The sequence below is a fragment of the Manihot esculenta genome, chromosome 7 (assembly GCF_001659605.2).
Source record: "Manihot esculenta cultivar AM560-2 chromosome 7, M.esculenta_v8, whole genome shotgun sequence".
Lineage (NCBI taxonomy): Eukaryota > Viridiplantae > Streptophyta > Magnoliopsida > Malpighiales > Euphorbiaceae > Manihot > Manihot esculenta.
Window position 1 is genome coordinate 11,063,163 of NC_035167.2, and position 26,051 is coordinate 11,089,213.

A 26,051-nucleotide genomic window follows, 5' to 3' on the forward strand; every position below is an offset into this window, starting at 1 on the left:
ATTATAGTTATTAGACTATTATTTATATCAATAAATTATTTATTGTTTTTAAAATATTTAAATTAAGAAATAAAAATCATTATTTTATCACATATATATTCTTTTACAAATATATCTATTATATCTAGTAATGGCATAATGTATTATAAATATAATTAAAAAAAAGCTAATTAACTCAAAAAATCTCACTTTTTGTCTTTATTTTTATTTTAATTTCAAATTTTTAATTTTAATTTAATTTTGATATAATTTTAGTAAATTTTTAAATTTAATAATTTATATTTTAATTTGATAATTTAACTAAATTTTGATATAATTTTAATAAATTAACGGTGTGAAAGTATGGGATTGACTAATGAATAGGTATGAATTAGATATATTAGAAACTGTGTGAAAGTATTTATGTAATTGAGATAAGATTTATCACCTAAATTAAATTAGGTAATGTCCCATTTGTTCTATACTAGCATTGATTAGGAAATTCTTGTGTAAGGTGAAATGAAATTAGCAAATGAGATTTGAAATTTCATTCAATTGGTTAATGACTAATAAATGATATCTAATATGATTTAACATTTTAGATATGTTTTATGTATTAAATATTAAATCGAGACATTTGTGATAAAGACATATTAATTAAACTTGAGAATCTATGTACGGAAAGGTTAAGTCAAACCATTTTTGATATTTCAAATATTTGGATAGTTTTGACATGTTGCTAGATAATATTTATGACCTTTAAATTAATTAATTAGTTAATTATATTCATTGCCAATATATTTGAAACTTAATGGGTCACACACAAAGAATTGTATGAGAAAATAAAATAAGAAGTTAAATCATATAAGACTTGATTGCATATAAATTGATATTGGGGTAAAATTGTAATTTGAAAGAATTGTGATTTTGATCTAATTAATTAAGTAGGAACTTAATTAAAATTATCTAAAATTTATATGTCTTATTTATTAAAATTTTAAACTATAGTTATAATTTATTTATTTAATTAATTAAATAAATAAATATTATTATATTGAAATTCTAGAGTTTTAGCATGAAAGAATTTCTTAGGACATATAAATTTATAGTTTCTCCCCTTCTCAAACTCTTAGAACAATTCTAAGGTTTTTCGATCGTCATTCTGTTTGGACATCAGTAGAGATCAGACACTTGGTCGATTTATAGTTTGCGACAACCCAATCAAAACGAATGATCTCGTGTTTTTGTTGCAAAGAAAGTAAAAGATATTTATTTTATCTTTAATATTATTACTTTATTCATTTAAACTTGATCCATGTTAGTAAAAAAATTCTATTTTTTTATTCTTTCCACTGTGTTCAATCCATTGAAAATCCAACTATATGCTCCTAGGCACAAGATGCACATTTTTTCACTCAGTGAGAATCTTGGAACCTAAAGCAATCTTTTCAACTATAGTTGATTGCTTTGGATGCTACAGAAACCAATTTCGTTGTCCATGTACTCTAAGCAATTGAATAAACCTTCTTCATCAAACAACGATCAATATATTGCAAAAAGAATTATTTATGTAAAAAAGTAAATAAAAATAATTACAATAAGCAAATATTAAAATATACGGCCACCGTCCCATAATTTTTGTCCTTATTTCTTTTTTATTATCCCAAAATTATTATTCACTTTTTTTTTAAAACTATAGTAACATATAAATTGAATATTATAACTCTATTTAATTTTTTTTTATTTCTAAGAAATCTCTCAAAATATCTCTTAATATTTAATAAAATTTAATATCCTTAAGATGAGTATTATTGAAAAGTTAATAAAAAAAATTATCTTTTTTAATATGTGTGAAAAAATAAAGTGGACAAAAATTATGAGACGGAGGGAGTATCATTCATTTATAGCTCAATATATAATTTAATCCCTAACATTGATATACAAAATGTCAATTGACACTCTTACCTTTTTGTTATTCACTTTTATCACTCGACCCTATAAAAATATAATTATTTAACCCCTTACGTGCCAAGGTGAGTTGTACGTATCTTGAATTTTCTAGAGTTAAATAATTATAATTTATAAAGTTTAATGGTGTAATAATTATGCTTTATAATATTTATATATTAAATAGTTATACTTTTATAAAAGTTAAGTATTAAAAATTACAAAGTAAAGATTATGACTGACTTTTTATGTAAATATTAGGTTCAAACTATGTAGTTAGCATTTATTTTCATCATTCCTGCAGCTGCTCATCCCTATGCATTGCACCATCAGAGTAGGAAACATCATCGACGATTAAGCGAAACCTATGACGAGATAAATAAACTAAGGCGATAAAAATCATACATCGCCAAAGCAACTAAGGCTATAAAAACCATACATAGCCAAAGGAAAGTAGTCCAAAAGCCAAGAATATGAGATGTATGCTATTTTTGTCCCCTAATGAAAATTTTGGAAACAGTCTTCCATTACTAATAACAAGATTAGAGGAGAGTAGTTTTCAGTTTAATTGAAAAAATCAAACCAAATTGAATTGTTCAGTTTGATTATTTGGTTTATTTGATTTGGTTATTAATTTTAAAATTTTTTCGATTTTTTATTCGATTCATTTAAATAACCAAAAGCAAAGAGAAGAACCGAACCAACCGAATATATATATATATAACACTTAAAAAACCCTAGCCCCTCTCCCTTTTTTTATTTTAGTCATCACCCTTCCCCACTCCTCGCTCTCTCTCATGCTGCGACCAGATCCCACAATGCTGTGATTTCCATTTTTTTGTTGTTTCAGTCAATCAACCTCACCTCAACTCCTCTCTCTCTTTCTTGTTCAGCTACGACTCAGGTGTTGCAATTTCCCTCTTTTTTCTTTCTCAGATGACCCAAGAAGATAAGAGCGAATGCAAATTGACCTCCTCCTCGACTCGTCCTTTCTCAGACGCCTCGGCCTCTTCTTTTCTTCTTCTTCTTCAGATCTTGTTAATTCCTCTTTTTGATTGGGCTTGTGTACAGATCTTATTACTATAAATTAAATTCTTATTATTTTGGTTTATTGGTTAATTTGAGTATAGATGTTGATTATTTTAGTTAATTTTGAGTATAGTTCTTGATTATCTTGTTTGATTTGGAGTATAGATCTTGATTATTTTTATTGATCGGTCATCTTCTTATTTCTCCTTCTTCATTGATGATGATTTTTTTTTGAAACTCTTTTAGATGGAATTTATTGTAAGTTTCTTGTAAAGTTTGATATTGGTTATTTAGGATTGTAAATTGATTATATTTGTTTATATCATATTGATTTAATTTGAGATTGTTATTAATTAAATTTGAGTTGGTTGATTTTTTTTTTACTTTAGAATTCTTAAAGAATTAGGATTCTTATGCGATTTGGATTATTAGAATTTCGTTTTTTTTTTCAAAGAACACTATTGGACTTTCATATTGCAATGCAAGTGAATGGAATTTTTCTTAGATAAGCACTTTAGTTCCAAACTGAAATAGAACCAAATCGAATTAATTCAGTTTGATTTGATTCTTCTTAATTTCGATTTGATTTTGATTTAAATTTTGATTTAATTGGTTTTTTATTTTTTAATTTACTCTCCCTAAACAAGATAAAACAAAACTAATAAAACCATAACTAATTTTTGCGTACTAAAACTCTGTTTGTTTTCAAAAAAAATAATATGTATTTAGAAAATTCTAAAAAATATTTTCTAATAAAATAAATTATGCTTTTATTTTTAATTTTAAAAACTAAAATACATTAATAAATTTATATATAGAAATCTTAATAAAATTCTCAAAATATAAAAAATGATTTGTTTTTTTAAAAAAGGAAATCATTTTATTTAAAAATGACTTGACCTTTTCTTTTTCAGGAAAATATTATTAGTCGACTAATTTTACATACACCAGAAGATATGGAAATAAATAGAGCCTTAGACCGCAATTAATTTATTTAATAAAACTTTAATAACTAGCTGATCCTTTTCATAATTATTTATGTTGTTTGTATCATATTAATTTGTCAATCTCTCCGATACTTAAGTTAATATGGATACTTAGTTAATAATATAATAGACTAGAAAGAAATTAGCACGCTTGTTAGAGGATATGAGCTCCCTATACAGTGTAATGGATAGAGTTTAGATATTATTAAGAGAGTATGAGATAATAGAATTATATTTAGAATTAGATATAGAATTCTACATGAAATATGATATTAAAACTTATACATATAAGGATAATATCCTAATTGCGATTAGGATTCTATCACTTTATTAGGAGTTATAGTGTATGTGAATAATTGACGTGAATTGAATTATTCAAATCAAATTTAATATAATTTATTATCGATCTACATCAGTAGTCCCTCAATTCAGAGATCGAATCTTTAGGTTCAATACTGGATAGTTTCTGATGTTGCTGAGATTAGATTGATGATGAGACTGGAATAAGACTATGATGTGATTGACCAGAACCTATAAGGGAGAAAATATGAGATAATAGTGGATGCTCACAACAGCCACTCTGACGCTCAAGTTAGTATTGTGATAAGCAGAGAGAAGGCAATAAATGGTTTAGAGCTTTCAGTGTTAGAGCATAGCATACATCTATCTCTGTGATCATTCCACTTTTATATTGTAAAAAGATGGAGATAAATATAACATTTCTTGAAAATTCAGCGATGATATGACCGGCTGCTCGGTAATGGATATTATCAGCTAATGGGTTGATGATCCTGCGATCATAGGCGAAGTGGAAAAGTATCTAGTAATAATAATCCTATGCCAAGACTTGGCCTATTAAGGGAGGGCAAGTCTTGACGATAGTTCGAGTATTAAAGTGTCAAGGTCTCCCTTTCCATAGCGAGATCACATCTCCCACTTATCATATTCTTGCCACGTGACCCTTGTTTTGTGGTGTTAACTCATAACTTACTTTGGGCAGATGTTATGTTATCTAACATCTGAGGTCCCCCACTGGTATTCAACTTTTTAGGTTCGAAGGTGACTGTTTGCCTTTCCGGTTTAGGACACCTGGCATGATCTCGGTTATGAGCGTCGTTTCGCTTGCCTGTTGATCGCCTTATCTTCTGCGTCGCATTCAAAACTTTGTCGACTATTTCACTGTATAAAAATCCTTTATTTTTCTTTTTGGTTCACAACAATTTCTCATAGGATAGAGGAGCGAAGGTTTCTTCTTCTTTTGTTTTTTGAGAGTAACCAAATCTTTGTGGGAGATAGCATCATGGGCTATCAGATCTGTGTGGGAGATATCATTACGGTCTTCGAAGGGCAACTGAATGTGGGTCTTCTTAAAGGTGCAGGCATACTGCTTAACCCTGTGTATTGGCTGAGGACTGCAACCAGCCTAACTATAATGGCTTTTCAGCATCGTGACCTCTAGGGGGTTGCATTATGCGAGATTAATTCCGAGGGCAAGGCTAGAAAGGTAGTTGGAGAGACAACTCTTCTCACGACCTTTCAAACGGCTTCCTTTCATAGATTTTAAGGATTTTGATGTGATAGGGACTTTTGATGTAATAGAGATTTTCGATGTTATAAAGACTTTTGATGTATTAGAGACTTTATTCAAGTCCATTTCTGGACTCCTTATATCTTTTGTAATGAAAAAAATATATGTTTTGAATGCTTTTGTGCGCTTCCCTTAATGCCACTATTTTTGCCAACCGAAGGGGGTTAAAGTGTATCTTCTCTAATGCTCTTTTAGTCATAAAATAGTCTTTGAAAAAAGTAGGATTAATACCTGGACATGTGGCCCGGCAGACTGTCGTCCTTCCGTTGCAAAATGCCTTAGGTGGGTTTATTACCTAGCCTTATGAAAATTTGCCTTATGGCCTTAATTCATGGGACCAATGCCCATGCGGTTTGGCGAGAACCATCTCGTGGCCTGGTCCGATGAAGAGTGCCTTATGGCCTTGATTCGTGGGATAAACGCCTGAGTTATCTAGCGGGAACTGTCTAGTGGCCTGGTCTGACGAAGAGTGCCTTGTGGCCTTGATTCGTAGGACCAACACCTGAGTGGTATGACTGGACCGCATCGTGACCTGGCCTAGCGAAGAGTACCTTGTGGCCTTGATTCGTGGGACCAATGCTCGAGTGGTCTAGTGGGAATCGCCTTGTGACCTGGCCTAGCGAAGATTGCCTTGTGGCTTTGATTCGTGGGACCAACACATGTGTGGTCTAGCAAAAACCGTCTTGTGAGCTGGCCTGGCAAAGATTACCTTGTCCATGGGGCCGAACCTTACCTCTTGCTTAATCCATAGTTCTTGATGGATAGATAGGACAATCTCTGCTACCCGCTTATTTTTTTCTTTTCCCTTATCAGGTCCTTTGGTGATGACATATACACTTCTAGCCATTTCTAAGAATAGGGAAGAAAAGTTCATTTTTTAGAGAGAAAAAAGGACTAAGGGCCTAACATGAACCTAAATGACAAAAAAAAATCCAATGGGTTTCCCGACAATAGAACCAAATAATGTTGCTGAGATTAAATTAATGACGTAGTTGGAATGAGACTATGCAGTGATTGGCTAGAACCTGCAATGAAGAAAATGTAAGGTGGTGATGGATGTCCACGACAGCCACTCTGACGCTCAAGTCAGTATTGTGACAAGCAGGGAGAATGCAACAAATGATTTAGAGCTTTTAGTGTTAGAGTATAGCTTAGTTTTGTCTCTGTGATCGTTTCTTTTTATACTGTAAAAAGATGAAGATAAATGTAATATTTTCTAAAAATCCAGCGATAATGTGGCTAGTTGCTCAATAATGGATATCGTCGGCTAATGGATGGATGATTCCATTATCATAGACAAAGTGAAAAAATATTTAGTAACGGTAACCCTAGCAAAAAAATATCTAGTAATAGTAATTCCGTGCCATTATATTATCTAGTAATTAATGAATTTCTCCGTATTATAAAGTTTAACTAATAATTCTCTTAAAAATAAATCAATTAAATTAAATTCTTACAAACTTTTAACTTTAAATACGCTACGAAAATATATATATATTGCTTGAAATGTTTCACTTACAATATGAATTTTATTCACAGGAATTTTTCCACACTTATACATAATTTTTTTTAAATATAAAAAATTGAATACTTTTATTCAAAATGCAAAATTTCAGAGGATAGTGCTGATACTTCTTATATAGATTATTATCAACTAGTACAAAGAAATTGCTTGTGATGATATCATATTTGCAAGCTAAGATATAATTATTCATTTTCAATTAACTAAATACTTAATTAATTAATAATTAATATAAACGAGATGCAACATCTCATTCCATCTTTCTCAACCCTAAATATATATCGATGATCCCTTGCTTTTAAAGCAATTTTTCAATTTTTTTTTTTTTTTCTAAAAATTTTCTTTTGGATTGCCTCAGTCTTTTTCAAATCATCACCTAGCATTATTGCCTTTCTTGTTAGCATAACTAAAAATGGGTTTGAAAAGTGTACCCTAAATTAAATAAATAAATGGTTATCTGAATCAAGCCATGAAGCATAAGAGTAATAAATAAACAAAATAAGGTCAACTTCCCTAAAATTTTCAGCAAATTTTATTTTCGAAAAATGAGGTAAATTTTCAATTTGATGTTTGGGTCCTTAAAAGACAAATTAAAACTACTGGGACTTTGTTATGACCCAAGAAAATGATAGCTAGCTAGTCAACTATATAAAAGAGATTGGAGAGGTACAAGGTCTTTTGGTTGATGTGATACGGGTTAGCAGGATTTAATTTAAATTAAAAAAATTAATTGAATTAAATTAATTTAAAATTTTAATTTAATTTTTATTTGATTTATTTTTATTTTAAATTTTTTATTATTTTAATTTAATTTAATTTTTATTAAAAAATCAATAAAATTAAATAATATATTATATTTTTAATAATATATAAAAATTAGACATAATCAAATAAAATATATTTCTTCATAACTGTTGAATTTATTTATTCACTTCATATATATCACGTTGTCGAAAAAATAAAAAGGTAATTATTATTTAAAAAATTTATACGTTTTAACTATTCTAATTTAGTTCAATGGATAAAGGCGTCCCATGAGAGAGTCCGTTTTGAATTTTCATACCCTCAATTGTTTTAAAAAAATAAATAAAGAAATTGCAGTTTAAGAAAATTAAAAAAAAATTAAGTACACATTTAATTACGCATAATAAGCTTTGTGCAATCATTATTAAATACTAAAAATTCTATGATTAGTGAATGTTAAATAATCTCAATTTAGGAAGCTTGTCAAAATTAGCTAATATACAAATATCATATTTTCTATTTCAAATTGTAATTTCCTTCATTTCTATTTATATCATTATAAAAGACTCTAAATATGGTAAATTTCATAATTTTCACCAATTAATTTCTTTTTATTAAGAGGTAGAGAGTAGGGGATGGAGGAATTGAGAGTAGAACCCATGATTTGCTGTACCTTACTATATGCCTTGCCACCTAATTAACCTGGGTTGACTTTACCGATTAACGATTAAAATGATTTACATGAAGTCCAAATCACTGGAAGCTCCCCTTATTTTGTGAAGATTAATTATTATATTCTATTCTCCATTAATTCATTAAAAGATTTTTGTATGTATTCACGTCTTTATCTTTTTATAAAAGAAATATTAGTTAATTTATTTTAAATTTAATATTTATATTTAATGATTATGTGAAAATTTAAATAATTTTTATAATTTTTTTATTAAAATAATTAATTTAAATTATTTAATAATTTTCATTTAAATATATAAATCTCTTCTCAATGTTATATTATTACTATAAAATTTATAATGCTATTATCATAATTTGTAATAATAACAATACAAATGTAAATATTTGCATAAATTTTCATTATTTAATGTTATTATTTGACAGAATGATTGACATTAAATTTTATTAATGATAATTTAATATGCAATAATATATATATATATTTTTGTTAATTTTTATTCTAATAGATAAAATAATTTAAATTAATTAATATTATTTATTAGATTTAGATAATAAAATTATTTAAATTATAAATTACAAATTATAATAGAGTTTTTAGTATAATTAAAATTATTATTAAAATAATTTTAACTTTTATTTAATATTAATTGTAATAATATTAACCATATAAATATAAGTTTGGGCATAAATTTTCATTATTTAACATTATTGTTGACAGAATAATTCTCATTAAATTTTATTAATTTAAATTTAAATAAAAATTAATAACTTTTAAAATAATAAATTTTTTTATTATTTCTTAATCAATAAAAACATTGATAGGGATAATTGAAAAAGGAAAATGAGAAAGCATCACAAAAAGACTACCTTGAATGAGAAGAAGTATAGCAGTCAAGGAAGTTGGTGAAATAGAATATGAGCATTGGCCTTATTCAAGCTCACCCATATGAACACTGGCCTATCCCCGTCTCTTCAGCTTTCTAGGAAATCAATTTGACAGCGAAAGAATGAGAAACCTTATGATTATTACATACTAAAAATATATATATTACTTTTTTTTCAGTAAATATTTACCTTTTCCTTAAATAGTGCTTCAATGGTGTTGTTAAGGCTGCCTTCCCACTCCCAATCACATATAACTTGAATGGTGTACTCCCAACCCCAACACCATATATTGTTTTTCCATTTTTTATCATATTTACGTTGTTCTCCTGTTTGAACTCTCCACAGCTGCGGCGTGCTTACTTCTTGAGCAAAAATCTTCATATTGGGGCATTTTACAAGGATTACTTCTTCCAAAGATGGGAAATTAAAGGTCAAATTCCCAGAGCAGAAGCTAGAGAGACTTGGTAGACGTCGAAGTTCCAAACATTTCAGTTGGTTGAAGCAAATCTCATTCTCTTCTTCTTCTTTATCTACTTCAGCCACTATAACTTCTTGTATCAGTTCACATTCCTCTATCTTCATTTTTTCAAGTCGTTCAAGACTTCTCGCTGTTGAAGAAGACAACAAATTTACTAGACCTTGGCAATTTGATACCTGCAGTGTTGTTAGATTTTGGAAAGAAACAGAGGATGCCACTAACACTTGCAATCTACCACATTCCATTACATTTAATGTCTCCAGAGATTGGAAAACTGAGAGTAGTTTGGCGTCCCTGAGATGCTTGAGCCTTGGCAGTTTAGACAAACTTAGTTCTTTCAATTTCACAAGTGATTGAGGATGTATTTCCTCGCCAATAATCTCTTCACAGAAAATGATATCTTCAAAAGAAGCATCACTCAGAACAAACTTTTCCAAAATGGGTAAACTTTCAAAGAACTGAGATGGCAAAAGCGTAGAGTCACTAGAAATACATGTCAACTCAATGCCTTTCAGTCCACACAAGAAATCAGCTTGAGATGTTTGAGAACACAGATCCTTTATGGTGTTACATTCCACTCCTAATTCTTCTAAACTTGGGATGAAAACCTAATAAACCAAATAAACAGTAATTATAAATAAGGATATATGAGATCAAAATATTAAGAACATATGGTTCATCTTAGAAATAGAATGTAAATGAAAACAAATATCTTAAAGATCCCAGTAATTGAGCTTTTTAAATTTTTTTAAATTGAGCTAAATTGAGCTTAAGTTCAAACTTCTGAATTAATTTGGATAAACCAACTAAATTGAAAATCTCCATTAAGTACAGTGATGAAATTGAACAAGAAAGCATTCTCCTTATTATACAGAAAACTGACCTTCCCGCCAGAAGAGGCTGCAATTCTTTCTCCATTTCCCTCAGCAATCATGCTTAGATCATGTTCTTTGCAAAATTTAGAAGCCAATAGCTCCATGTTTGGACAGCCAACTATCTCAATTCTTTTCAAGGATGGGCATTTCAGAACATCGCTTGCAGAATAAAAACTTAACAAGTTAGGCAAACACTCTAGACTCATGGACTCCATTGATGGAAATATGGTATTATCCTTTGCTATTTCCTCTTCTGCTTCTTTTGTGATGATATGTTCCACCAAATTACATCTTTTCAATTCCAAATGTTTGAGCTTTATAAGACCCGAAGCCATGGACAGAGTAAATATATTAGTCAAGCTGCTACAATTCTCAACTTTCAACAATGTTAGGTTTCTAAAGCTCAAAATTCCTTGAGGATCCTTGTTCCACACATGCACCAATCTAGGCAAATCAATTAACCTCAATTCTTCTAGAGACTCCAATAACCCAACATCACCTTCATCAGCATTTAGCCATTCTAATTCAAACAGCTCTTCCATAGAGTCACATCTTTCTACAGCCAGCTTATTTAACCAGGACAAGCGCTTTAGTAGATTTGATGATATGGCAATTGAGAAAAATGCACACTGGTCCACCATCAATTTTCTCAAGTACTCCAAGTTCTCGAATGGAAATTGGCCATGCCATTTTTCTTTCAGCATGGGAAAGTTGGAGAGTTGAATATCATATATCCCTTTAAATCCAATCTACAAATCCAAAATATTGCATTATTGGAGAACAATAAACAAGCATCGATACTTTTAATACAGGGAGAAGCAAGAGTTGGTAAAAATACGTACATATTTCATGTAAATCTGTTCAATGGTCGCATTGAGATCGCCTTCCCAATGAAATGTTCTTTTGAATCTGTTGCCTGTGAATACACCATGTATCTTTGGTGCGCTCAGCTGGTGGACAGTGAAAATCCTCAACTTGGGGCATCTGAAAACATCCACTTGTTCTAAAGATGGGAATTTGAAAGTGTAACTGCCCAAGCAGAAGCATTTGAGGTTCTGTAAATCTTCAAGTTCTAATGTTTTCATCTTACTGAAAACAATCTCATCAGTTGATCCATCCTCTTGAACACCTCCTATTATTGCGGTCAACATATTGCAAGATCTTACAATCAATGTCTTAAGTTGTACCATACTTTTGGCTGCTGCTGATGTAAAAATATTTGCCAATGTGTTGCATCCATATACTTTGAGAGTTTTCAGATTTCCCAAAGACACAGAGGAGGGTGCTAAAACAATCAAATTTCCACAAAACTCTATCTCAAAAGTCTCAAGGGACTGAAATAACGGTTCATGCAGTTGGCCATCTGGGTTCCATATATGCTTCAGATCATGAACATTGTAGAGCTTTAAATCTCTTATCTGTGGGATTGTAGTGATATCTTCTTGGTCACCACCCAGTCCTTCAAATGGAAGTAGTTTGTCGAGAGAAGAATCAAGAACTTCAAGTCTTTCGAGATTGGAGAATATTGGAAGTAAACTAAACAGAGGAACATGATATTTGTTTAGAAAGAAACTCAATTCAAGAACTTTTACTTTGGAAAAGAAGCCTGTTGGAAATTGAAATCCAAGTATGGTTATGGTAGACTTCTTGTCCAACGAAAACTTTTTCAAATTTGGAAACATCTGCACATCAGCAAATAAAAAAATTTCTAATTAGTAAAAGATTGTTAATGATAAATCCCCCAAATGCTTATAAAAATTCATAATATATTTAATTAATTAATATATTAATAAGAAAACAATTGCTATGTTATAATAAACATGTATTATTAAAGTTTAATATGGAGAAAACTTAGATATAAAAACTATAAATATATTTATTAAAATAAAAATATAGTAATCTTATTAAATATTTCACTATTTTTTTCTTTTATCTTTAAATGTTTAAAAAAATTACTTGATTTTCCTTTAACTATATTTAAAGTTTTATATTCATTTTTTTATTTTATTATTTTTATTAATACAAATTTTTATATTAATATAAATGGTACTCTTATTTTTGTATAAATTGTATTTATAAGTTTATATGTTAGTAAATTTTAATGATTGTTAACCTATAAATTTAAAAGTTTATTGAAACAAATGAAAAATATAAATATTTTATATTATCATTAAATAATTTCAGCACTTTTTTTATAATTATTTATTTTTTAATATAGTTTGATGTGCAGAATTTATGTCTTTTTATTAATTATAAAATTATAATAATCTCATTAGTTAAAATTTTTAAGTGAAAAAAAATAAAAGAAATCGATATTTTAAATTTATGTAATATTAATTTATATATAAATACAAATGAATTTGAATTTTAAATTTTATAAGTTATAGATAATCAATTATAAATAATTGTTTATACATTTTAATAGTAAAAATAGAAAATTGATTTTTTTTTTTTTTTTAACAACCTAATTAATTAAGAATTTTTAAAGAGGATAGAAAAATACATTAAGTTGTTAAATTTCTCTAATATAAAGTTTATTTTGAGTAAATTAGAAAACTTTGAAAAGTTTCTCAAATAGAAAAATTAAAAATTTGAGTAAAAATTAAAACATATATATATATATAAAATTGACATGTTTAATTAAAATTTTTAATGTTTTGAGTTAAAATTAATAAAATTCAATTAAATTCATGCGTTTATAATGAATTCGAATAATTAAATTAAAATTAATGTATTTTTTATTTCAGTTTTTATTAAAGAAGATAAAATTTTATTATTTTTTTTAAATTCTTTTAATATTTGATTTTTTTTTATCTTTTAATGAAGAGTTTTGTAAATTTTTATTTGAAAAAACACTCATTTTAAAAAAAAAATAGAAAGAAAAATTAATATTTTAAATTCTTTTTAAACGTAAAAATTATTTAAAATAAAATAAATTGACCTATAAATTAGTGTTTTTATACTTTTCAAATGTAATGTTTGAGAAAAAAATGAATAGAAAACTAACCTTACGAAGAAAAGATGTATGAAACTCATCAATTGTGTTTACCGGTGTCTGTGTGGCAAAGATATTCTTTAAACTTGGACATTCATGTATGCTCATCTCTTCCAACAATGGACATTCCACATTACTCCATCCTGAACACAATTTGACAAATCTAGGCAAATATTTAAGGACTACAGATTTCAATGAAGGCAATAATATCATCTTATCAGCTGCTTCCTCCATTTCTATGATTACTTCAATCATCTTACAATTGTATATTTCTATCTTTTCCAGTTGCAAGAGGCACAATGCCATAGACCAGGTAAAAATGTACCTCAAGCTGCTACAGTTTCCAACATGAAGCCACTTTAGGTTCTTGAACTCAAAAATTCCTATGGGATCTTTGATCCATAAATGTCTCAACATTGGAAGACTTGTTAATTGCAATTTCTTTAGTCGTGGAAGTAACCCATCATCAGCAGATACCCCTTCCAAATCAAATACTTCATCTGCTGAATCACAGTCTTTCACCTCAAGCTCTTCCAACTTGTTTAAAAACACCAGTACATTGGATGGTATAGCTTTGTTATACATTGCACATTTATCCACCTCAAGCCTTTCTACATTGCGTAAGAGTCTCCCTTGCATCCCATCATGCCAGAGCTCAGGAAATTCAGATGCTTTAAAATATTTGCAAAATGTCTGATCCCACAAGACAAAGGAAAAAACAAATGAACTGACTTATCATAAACATAAAACATATATGCATGCAACAGATATCATGAAAATTAAAAAGAAAGCATAAGAATAAATACGCAAATACCATTTCTGCTAGTGTTGCATTAAGGTTTCCCTCCCAACGCTGTTGATCTCCCAGGAGTATTCCTCGTAGTTTTGGTGTATTTAGATCTCCGAAAGCGAAAATCTTCATCCTGGAGCATTCATTGACGGTAACATTTTCTAAAGCTGGAAAATTGAAGGCATTATTGCCGGAGCAAAAGCTGATGAGACCAGGCAGATAATCAAGTTCCAAACATTTCAGTTTGTCAAAATTAATAATCTCATCCTCTGTATGATCATCTCCATCGCTGGTCACTATTTCTGTCATCATTTTGCACCTTCGTACTGTCATTTTGGTGAGTTGCACCATGGACTTGGCTGTGGACGCTGTTATCAAGTTTGTCAATCCTGCACAGTAACTCACTTCAAGAGTTGCTAGATTTTGGAAAGATGATGAGGATGGTGCTATGTTGATCAAACTATCACAATCAAATACAGTCAAAGTCTCGAGATACTGAAGAAGTGGTTTCAGTGCGGAGTCTGGGTCCCATATATGCTTTAAATTATAAACGCTCTGTAGCTTCAAATTTTTCACTCGTGCAAGTGTCCTGGGATGTTCTTCATCTTCTCCGGCAAGTCCTTCATATGAGAACAACTCTTTTGAAGTATTATGACCTTCTACCAAAATTGTTTCCACAGAATATAATCTTTCAAGGAAACCAATTATGAAAGGGCGTGATTTGTTCTGTAAGTTGGTGAAAGTAAGCATTTTGAGTTTAGAAAAGAATTGTCCTTGCTGTATCGCAATCAAGTCCTTGTGCTCTAAAGTCAATTCCTCCAAGTTGGGACTCATCTATGCACAACAAATAAGTATATTGTTAAACTAATTACAATGATGGTGAAATCTCCAAATACATCTGAAACATTATATTTAAATCCAAAATTTTCACTTTTAAAATCTAAATAGAATAGTTTGAAATTAAAAAATTTAAAATTTAAATTAAAGAGTTTAAAATTTAAATTAGAAAATAGGATGATTTTTTAATAGGACAATAAAAATCAAGTGTTTGTAAGGTAATGGTTAATTAGTTATTAAATAGTTGTTCGTGTAGATTTAATTAATATTTTAAAAAGTATATATATATATATATATATATATATATATATATTTTGCATTATACGTATACTAATTTAAGATTGATAAAAAATTTTGGTATAAATTTTATAAAAAAATTTAAAAATTTTGAATATAATATTAAAAGTTTGAGGTATAATAAATTAAATTTTTTTAGGCTTTATTATCTAAAATAAAAAATTTTATTATAATTATCATTAAATATAAAGTTTAGCTTTTTATACTCAATTGGCGTTTTGAATATATGCACAACAAACAAGTATAATGTTAAACTAATTACAAGTATAATTATCATTAAACATAAAGTTTAGCTTTTGATATTCAAATAGGCGGTTTGAATATATTGTATTGTTTATATTTTTTTTGTTTTTTTTAAAAAAAATTAATTTGAAATATTTAAGAAAATTTGAGAAAAAAAATTTACAACTAATATATTATGAAGTAAAAAATGAAAGGACCTTACCTTTTCCAAAAAAAGTAGGGGTTGTATGCTCTCTTCTTGTATTTCTTGGGAACTGAATTTTGTTATTTTGTAACAATTACGAACATCCAAACTTGTCAATTTCTGACATTCAAAAATGTGTGTCCCTGAATACCAACTCCTTAATTCTGATAAATATATAAGCTGAAGGGAGGTTAGTTGAGGAAATTTAAAACAATAACAAGATGCTTGTTCCACATCTTTAGCCTTTGCAATAATCTCCACAACCCCACTCCAAGTTATTGTAAGCTCTTCAAGCTGCAAAAGGCCCTCGGCAATGGAGGCTGGAAACAGATAGTTTAGAACATAGCAATGTAAAACTTCAACTGATTTCAAATTTTGAAAATTAAAAACTCCTTGTGGATCCTTCCTCCATACATGCTTCAACGATCTCAATCCATGTATATTTAATCTTCTCAACTCAAATGCTTCATCCACATTGAATTCTTCAAGTTGATATATCTCTTGCAATGATACACAATTGGTCACATCCAACTCCTCCATTCTTCGGAATCTTTCTAAGACATTTGATGGAAAAATAACCATCAATTTATGACAATCATAAACATACAATGATTTCAGTTTAAAGAAGGAATTTGCCGCAAGTGGACTGTGCCATATCCTTTTCAACTTATTTATCCTGAAGAGACTCAATCTCTCCAAGTTAGGGAAACTAACCTGCAATACCAAACACACTGATTTAGTAAATGCGGGAACTTCAGTTAAATAAATATGAGACAAAAATGTAATCGTTCGAGATGATGTGAAGTGAAGACCTATCAAATTAAGGTCTTTTAGTCAATAGAGGGATTAGGCCTACCTATTAATGAATGCCATTTGAATATAGGATGTCCAAATATGTATGCATTTATGCATGCATAAAGAGAGAAGGGTAAAATTAATCACCATTCTATTGAAGAGAGATTGAATTTCAGCATTCTGATTTTGATTTTGATTCTGATTCATCTCTGTGTCATTTTGTTTTTCCATCCTGCCAGTATGAGGGACACTGGGGACCAAGCACATCAATGCATAGCACTTGCTTATGTTCAATTCTCTAAGAGATTGAAATTCAATTTGATATCCAGTGCAGAATCTAATCAACTTTGGAAGATCCCAAAGTGTCAGCTTATCCAATTTAGGGAAGAGTATTTGATTCATCCTCTCATCTTTCTCTTCTACAAATTCCTCTGGTAGTATTATCTCTTCCATGGAACTACAATCACTCATATCAAGTGTTTTGAGCTGCAAGAGTTTTTTAACAATTGAAGTTGTAAATAAATACTTCAACTCGTTGCAACGAATCACAGACAGTCTCTCTAATTTTGAAGAAGTTGCGGAAAATTGGTTGTGCCATATCTTTTCACAACTAATTAAATGCAATTCAAGATGCTCCAAGTTGGGGAAAGAAACCTACAGCAGATAACACATTTATTTGAAGCACTACTTTTCTATCAAAATAAATAGAAATGCTTTACGGATCAACAATGAATTCTAAAAAAATGTGAAAAGTCTTTAATATCCTTTCTTAGTTTTGGAGGCAATTAGCCAATTTTTTATAAATATTTAAGTATCAAATTTGAAATTTTCTTAACTTAATTTGTTATAATCCAATAATAAAAAATACAATTAAAAATATAAAGTAATTTAAAAAATGATTCATTAAATTTTATCATTTTATGAGATAACTTTAAAAATAAAATATAAAAATACATTAAATTAAATTGTTAAAATGAAATGATAAATAACTAGTTTCAAATTAAAGCTGGATCCTCTGTGGGATTTAAACGGACCTACTATTTATTAATTTTGATCATTTAAAATTAAAATAGTAAAAATAACTTAAAAATTATTAAAAATTTAAAATAAAATATTTATTAAATAAAAATTAAAAATTATCGACAATCGATAATTACAGGCAAAATTAGCAATCCTTCACATTGATATTTAGTTATATCTCACATCAAAAATTAAAGAAAATTCTCTCTATTTCATATCATCTTCGTTGTACTCAAAATTTAGCAATTTAGCATGTAAACTATCACTAACCATATTAAAATATTTATATATGTATGTCTCATTTAAATATTTATATTATATTATTATAATTATTTTATAAGGATCCCTCATATTTCCATCAGCTTTTTTTTTCCTATTATTTTTAGAAAATCTGTCCAATCACCTAGAGTTGGTGAGAATTTCTTCTTTTTTTTTTAAAAAAATAGAATCTACATTAAAAACATAGCTACGGAAGCATTTATGTTAAATTTTGATTTAGTAAAATTAAAAAGGTAAAAAATAAAATCAATTTAAAAAATTATTTAATGACGAGAAAATAAAAATTAGGTAATTTGTTTTATTTTGAAACTTCTATCCTTGCTTAAAATGTAAAATTTTGAAAAAATTCAAAAAAAAAAAAAGAATTATTTTTCTTAAATTTTTATGTTTAGCAAAATTAATAATGTAAGAATAAAATTTTCATGAATTCTTATGAGAATTGATTTTGAATTAAAAATAAATCTTGCTAAAATTATTAAAATTTTATAAAAAATAATTTTACTTAAAGTTATTTACATCAAAATTATTTAATTAGCCATTTACTTTTTTTTATTTTAAATTTATTTCTTATGGTTAATTAATAATTAATCTTTATAAAAATTATTTTAATTTAATAGTAACTAATAATATTTAATACATTTATAATTAATATTAAAATTTTATTATATTATTTTATTAATTTAAAAAATTATATTTTAAATGGTAAAAATTATATAAAATTCAAAATGTTACAAAAATATTAATAATATTTTTTTAATAAATATAATAAAAATAATAATTATTTATAAGAATAAATATTTATGTTTTGTTTAAAAATAATAAGAATGATGAATAAATTAAATCAATTTAAATTTTATTATTAATTTATCTAATATAAAATAAATTTTATTACATTTAAATTGATGTCAAATAAATGAATTTATTTATGAATAGAAATAAATTGAATTCCATTAATAAAATTTAATTGTTTTATGGAAAGAATTGTGTACTAAATAAAGATGAAGTGTTTTTAATGAAAGAGAATGTGTGATTCAAATTTTAAAATGGTCAAATTATTTTAAGAAAATATGTTAAAAGGAGTAATAATGTAAAGATATAATTTTTAAATATAAAATTATCACAATTAATTCATATTTATTGTTTGATCAGCTTATTCATATAATATACTCAAAAAATAAATTAAATATGATTATGTTCTAAATTTTCATAAACAATAAAATTATATTTAAAAATAAAAATCAGAATATCTTTTTCATTGTAAGAAACTTAAAATACGATTTGGATCAATAAATATAGAGTAATTGATAGTAATCAAATATAATTATTTATATAATTTTTTTTGACAAATTATTAATAATAATGACTTATAATGGTTATTTAAAAATTTAAGCATTTAACAATTAATCTCAAATATTCAATATATATTCAATAAATAAAAAAAATTAATGCACGCGTACCGTACCGTTCTGCTAAAAAATGATAAATGAGTAGTATCATCCCGTTCTGATAGAAATTCTTCAATTTTCAATGGGCTGTGAAAAGTTCTAAGATTTGGAAGATTTCGCAAATTTAAGGAGCGCAAGCCATTGAACTCAAACACTTCATTACTGCTTTCACTTTCATCAATAACAATAGCTTTCATCTGAGGACAATCTTCCACTTTCATTTCCTGTAGTTGCAAAAGACACTTGACAGCAGATAATGAGAAGAGATGCGTCAATCTCTGACAATTTTTTACTTGCAAAATTTCTAATTTATTAAAAGATCCTGCTGCGAGTCGACCATGATAGATCTTTTCCAACTTCATCAAATTTTCCAAAATCAAGGACTTTAGAATTGGAAAGGCATCACATACAGCCCACTTCATCGAATTGATGATATGTTGAATGGCATGATTATTTTGAACTCGGAGATGCTTCAATTTTGGAAAGCCGTCCCCGTCAATATCATACAACAAGTTCTCAGCCTCCCTCACTTCATCTAAGCATAAATCTTCCGTCTCCCTCAATAGCACTTTAATCCCGTATCCTGAATGAATGCTTGCCTTGAGCTTAAGTTTCAGCGCTCTGGAGGTTTTATAGTTGTCATCCCAGTCCCAGTTATCCCCTATTAGTATTCTAAAGGTCTGCAAGCGGCCATTGGAGAACAAGTGTTTTGGTAATATCTTGTCATCCAGTATGTGCATTTCCGAGGTAGTCAACTGAGACAACTTTTCCAACTCCGCAAGGCTTGCATTGTTCCCATCGGCCTCCCACTCAACAAAGCTGTTACTCATGTACAGTTCTTCGAGCTCCGACAGCTTTGATAAGGCATTTGCTGGAATCATTTTGAGTTTGGAACAATTGCTCACATCTAAGACTTTTAGTCGAGCCAGTTGCTCTATTTGTCTGGGTAACTCAACAACGTAAGAGTTTGCAAAACTAAGAACTCGTAGTTGCTTCAAGTCTCCAATGATAGCTAAGTCGTCCAGTTGGCATCGATGCAAGCAAAGGGTATGAAGGTTGGATAGGAAAGCTAGCGATGAAGGGAGGGACACAAAATGGATCCCAGTAAAATCCACTACTTCCAGGTTTCTAATGCCCTTGAAAAACTGATGTGGAATTCCCAAACAAAAAACTTCTGTGAAAAGGAATAATGCCTCTGCTTTTGGGCACTCCCATCCTTCGGGGAGATTTTCAATATCACAATACGGCAGAGAAATTCTGGTGCAATCCTTATTTGGGAATTTCACCAATTCCATGCCACTTGTAACTATAAACGCATGTTGCTCTCTAGATGCAATGTTGAGAGCAGTATCTCGAACAACATCATGAATTTTAACGAATCCATACATGTCGCCATCTAGCAATAAGCTCTGCGCTTTAAGGGTATCAATCAAACTATATACTTTGTTTCTTGCTCCCTGGACAGTGGAAATGTTCTTGAATAAACTAAGACCCACAATGTATTTCAGCAAGGACTGGATTTCAATATTAGATTGTCCTAACAGACCACAAAGCAAGAAAAACGACTTGACTTCATTGCTACACAAATTATTGTAGCTTGACTCCAGAATCGCGTGCACTTTTGAATATATTTCTTCGTTGTCAAACTCGGATAGCTGATTGAGTTTATCACTCCACGCGTATAACTCTCTATTTCTCAAGTCCGTCGCCACTGTGAGCAGTAGAAGAGGCAATCCTGCACATTTTTTAGCAATTTCTGCGGCGATAGGGGGCAATTCTGAATCTTTAGCACCTGCTACAGTTATTTCAAACAAACTCCGGGCCTCTTCGTCCTGTAGAACGTCGAGCTTGAATTCTTTCTGTGTGCCCATCTCGCGAGATAACACATCTTGGCTCCTTGAGGTGAGAAGTATTTTGCATCCTTTGAAAACATCTCCAAAGGGAATTCCTACTGCATTTAAATCAAGTTTTTTCCAAATATCATCAAGAATTATAAATACCTTCTTCTCTTTCTCCAACTCTTTCTTCAACCTCTCATATAGCCGATTAGCTCTTCCAGGTATTTCCTCCACATCAAATTTCAAGCCCAGGATATCAGCGATCTCCGATTGAATTCTTCGGAGTTCTGGTGTTTGATTTACAGCAACCATAGCCACGACGTCGAACAGGTTCTCTTCTATAGCTTTTCTATGGACCTGTTTTGCTAGGGTGGTCTTACCCACACCTCCAAGTCCATACACCCCGATCATATTAAGATCTGGATCTAATAGTGCATCCATAACTTTCTCCAAGAACAACTCTCTTGAATTCAAGCCCTCACGAGCATATACTGACGGGGCAACTATCTGCTGTAGAGGGGGACGGAAGGAAATTGAATCAAGGTCGCCTTCATTCGCCAGCTCATGAATTGCCAGAGCTTTCTTCTCTGCTTTCTTGCTAAGCTGGTAGCGTGTCTTCAAATCAGGACATAATCCAACGAAACACCTCTTTTTCGCTTGTTCTTCGCCTTGGATACATTCCTCAGCTTCTTCAATAGCTTTGCCTGCATCGATCAGCCACTTGTTAACACTTTCATAGATCTCTTCCCCTTTCCTTGTAGCCTCCTCAACAGCTTGCTGCAACTTGACTGTTCTGTTCTTCAATTTTCCAGCCTCATGATGGAGCTTCTCAACCTTGCTCTTGTAGGTGAAAGGGTAGCTGATATGTCGTTTGATTGGGACGACAACAAATTCCATGATGGGTTCTTTAATGACCTCAGTGAAGATGGAGATAAAGATATCAAGAACCATTTTGATTTTCTTTTTTGAAATCTTTGCCAAAAACAAAATAAACCAAGAAATCAGAGTCGAACAAAATAAAAGAAAATAAAGACAAGAAAGGACTGCTGAAATCAACAGAAAAGCAAAAGAAATAGAGAGCCAAATGAAGAGAGGAAGCAGAGAACTAACAGAAAGATGGAGGAGCGATGGTTATGGATGAGTAAAGGTTGGTGAATACTGAATACAAGGGAGGGAATGTAGGAGTTGACGAGCGATGTCTTAATTATTGCTTTAGTTTTATAATTAAATTAATATGTTAAAATAAATAATGTGAAGTTAAATTGTTAATACATAATAAATTAACAATTTAACTCAATAAAATACCAAATTTTGAATTTTAAACTAAATAAATTTATTTATATTTTTTCAAAGATTGTTATTTTCACATCTATGAGTTTTTCCTTTTTTTATCTTCGTTTCTCGTTCCTCTTTTATATGATATTGAAAAATTATTATATAGTTTCTATAGCATAGAAAAATTCATTAATTAATTTTTATAATTTTAAAAAATATATTAAAACATTTTTAATATTTTAAAAAATTTATTAATTAATTATTATATTAATTATTATAAAAAAATTTAAAATACTTTTAATAAGGATATATTAATTAATAAATTTTTTAAAAATTTAAGTGATTAATTAATAAATTTTTCAAAATTAAAAAAATTAATTAATAAAATAATTATGATTAAAATTAATAAAATAACTAATTAATAAATTTTTTAAAAATAATAAAATATTTAACAGATTAAAATTGATAAAGTAATTAATTAATAAATTTTTTAAAAATTAAATATTTTAATATAATTTTTAAAATTAAAAGATTAATTAATAAATATTTTAAAATAATAAAATATTTAACCAATTAAAATTGATAAAACAATTAATTAGTAAGTTTTTTAAAAAAATTAAATACTTTAATATAATTTTTAAAATTAAAAAATTAATTAAAATTTTTTTTATAAATAGTTTTCAATTAAATCCCTATAAAATATCTTTAAACATTTAAAATAAATATTTAATTTTTTATTAAATTAAATATAAATTAATAGAGTAAATTTTTAAATTACTTATTATATATTTTCTCCTTTCGAGTATCTGAATTATTGTTGTGGAGCTGAATTGAAAAAGAAAAAGCAAAAAGAAATGTATGATTTTACTCAAATACGAAAAGTAATTATGAGATTTATTATAAATTAAAAATAATTAAATTAATACTGATCAACCTAAAATAGTCAATAGGATTTTTGTTGAAAATAAATAAATATTAAAGATATTAATAAGTTAAGATAAACAGTAATTTATTCAAATTAAATATTATTTTACTTTAATTTTTTAATTATTATAAAATATTAAATAACAAATAAAAGTGAATTATTATTGTGGAGCTTCTATCTGACACTTGGAATTGAAAAAGGAAAAGTAAAGTAAAAAAGTGATGTATGAGAAGCTAATTGATGGAATGATTCTATTGAAGAAAGCAACAAATTGTGATGGTGGAATTGCTTTTCCAAAAGTGATGGAATTCCTTTGTCATTATACAACTTTTTACTATAAGCTGATATATAATAAATGATTAAATATATTATAAATATAATATATTTATAATAATTTATTTATAATTAAAAATAATAAAAAGATTTCCTATATTTATAGCCAAAATTAATTAAAAAAAGTGCATCGATTAAAAAATAATAATTGATGTTGTTATACATGCCTAGGCTCTATAATAAAAAGTTCAAAGCATTACTATATTCAATCGCATTGAATGTACAAGTCAAACCACTTAATATATTTTTTAAAATTAAACGATTTAATAAATAAATTTTTTTATATAATAAAAATTAAATAGTAATTTTTTTATTTTAATAAATTGATGATTATTAGGTTATTAATATTCAGACTGCAGTCAAGTTCTCATAGAAAAGTCAGATTCAAAACCCACCAGAATTTACTATGCAAGTTTGTTCACTAGCACACAACTCTGATCACATTCGAGCAGGCTGAGTAGACCGGAGCTCAGACTCAATAAAGAGATATCCAACTCACTTGACTTGATGGGTCAGTGTAGGAACGGACCCATCTACACCCATGACCCTATCAGTATGAGCGCCGGGAAAATTAAATAGCGCCTAACGATGGAGAGAGGGGGGAGTACGTCCGTACATACGACTCTGTATGATAGCAACAGGTGGCATTGTAGCAGAGTGACGGTTATACGTCACTAGAAGATAAATAGAAAAGGGAATAAAGGAAGAAAACTTGAACTATTCAAGCTAAGTTCACTCACACATACCAAAACCCTACCCTTTTCTGAATCTCATATCATTAATTGGCACTATCTGTGGGAATGAAGGAGATCTTTTCATCGCCGGAGTTCTCATCCTCATTACACCCACTGAGTTCACATGGCAAACCACGACAAAAACCACACCGGAAACACCCCAAATGACCTAAGTTCCACCTATGAAGGTCATCAGTTTTCATTCTCCAGTTCTACAACCCCATCTAACCAATCCCCTGCATTGTTTAACTCTTCGCCAAGTTCGGCAGGGGACGTGCCTAGAACCACCTTTTCTAACCAAGAACTATAAAATATGGCTATACAACTACAAAACACCGCCCACTGGCTAGGGCAAATGTTGCAGCAAAGGGGACTCAGCATCCCATTGAGCGTACCACCTGTGGCTGAGGGCTTCAACGTTAATGAGCCCCAGCCTACCTTGAACCACTGAGTCCCTCAGCAAAGTAGCAGGAGAAGCGAAGGAGGTGAAGAGGACTGCAGCAGAAATGAGCTAGCAGCCAGAGTAAGGGGCAAAATGGTTAGGGAGCTCATTGAAAATGATGAAGTCGAGAGCTATTCCTTTGAGCCGATATAAGGATCGAGAGGGAAGGAGTTGGAAGGAGGATACCGCTAAAAAAAAAGGCCGAGATAGGAAGAGACAAATGTAGACCAAAAGCTGGAAAGGTTGAAGGAACAGCTCCTAGCAGAACTGGGGGCACGAGATAATAGAAACCCCTTGCTGCCTACATCCTCCCCGTTCACGAGATGGGTACAGCAGAAAACCATTCCACTACAACATTATCCATATCTTGTCACAAAATAAATTGTAGCTAAAAATAGAATTTTGGTGGCTAGATGCTTTTGCCACAATATATTTTTCCCGTGACATGCCGTAGCTAGAAGTGGTGTAACTAAAGTTTAGTTACAGGATTTACCTATGTTGTGGCTAAAATAAATATTTATAGTCACACTTTTTATTTAAATGAAGCAAAAATATTGCCATTAAAAATAAATATTGTGGCTAGTTATTAGCCACGAGAATGGAATATTTGTAACCACATTTTCTTTTTGCCACAACAACTTTTTTTGTAAGTGATTTTGCTATGATTATGTTACAAAAATAATAATGTGGCAATTTAAACTTATGTATAGTTACAAAATTAATTTTATGGCTAACATATCTAAATTTAGCCATAAACTTAATTGTATGACAAAAAATATTTACTATTAGCCACATTTAAATAATTATAAGGCAAGAATAAAATTTATAGCCACAAAAATAAGAAAGTGATAAGTTATAGTATAATTGTTACACTTAATTTTATTTTATAACTA

General features: G+C 29.1%; 1 protein-coding gene across 4 annotated transcripts; it reads right to left on the reverse strand.

Moving 5' to 3' along the window:
* Positions 1-9,330: 9,330 nt before the first annotated feature.
* On the reverse strand, positions 9,331-22,656 carry LOC110618598. 4 transcript variants are annotated; one of them, XM_043958257.1, is made up of 10 exons: positions 22,560-22,638; positions 19,629-22,421; positions 17,015-17,521; positions 16,091-16,786; positions 14,536-15,345; positions 13,734-14,414; positions 11,569-12,408; positions 10,735-11,475; positions 9,563-10,459; positions 9,331-9,468 (listed from the first exon to the last, which is right to left on the reverse strand). In XM_043958257.1, exons 2-10 carry the CDS (start codon positions 22,398-22,400, stop codon positions 9,427-9,429), a joined length of 7,986 nt encoding a protein of 2,661 aa, XP_043814192.1. In that variant the 5' UTR covers positions 22,401-22,421; positions 22,560-22,638; the 3' UTR covers positions 9,331-9,426. The 4 variants fall into 4 exon arrangements, with proteins under 4 accessions (XP_043814192.1, XP_021617458.1, XP_021617459.1 ...); XM_021761766.2 differs by having other exon boundaries at positions 9,331-9,464; positions 19,629-22,656; XM_021761767.2 differs by having other exon boundaries at positions 17,015-17,353; positions 19,629-22,651.
* Positions 22,657-26,051: the final 3,395 nt, after the last annotated feature.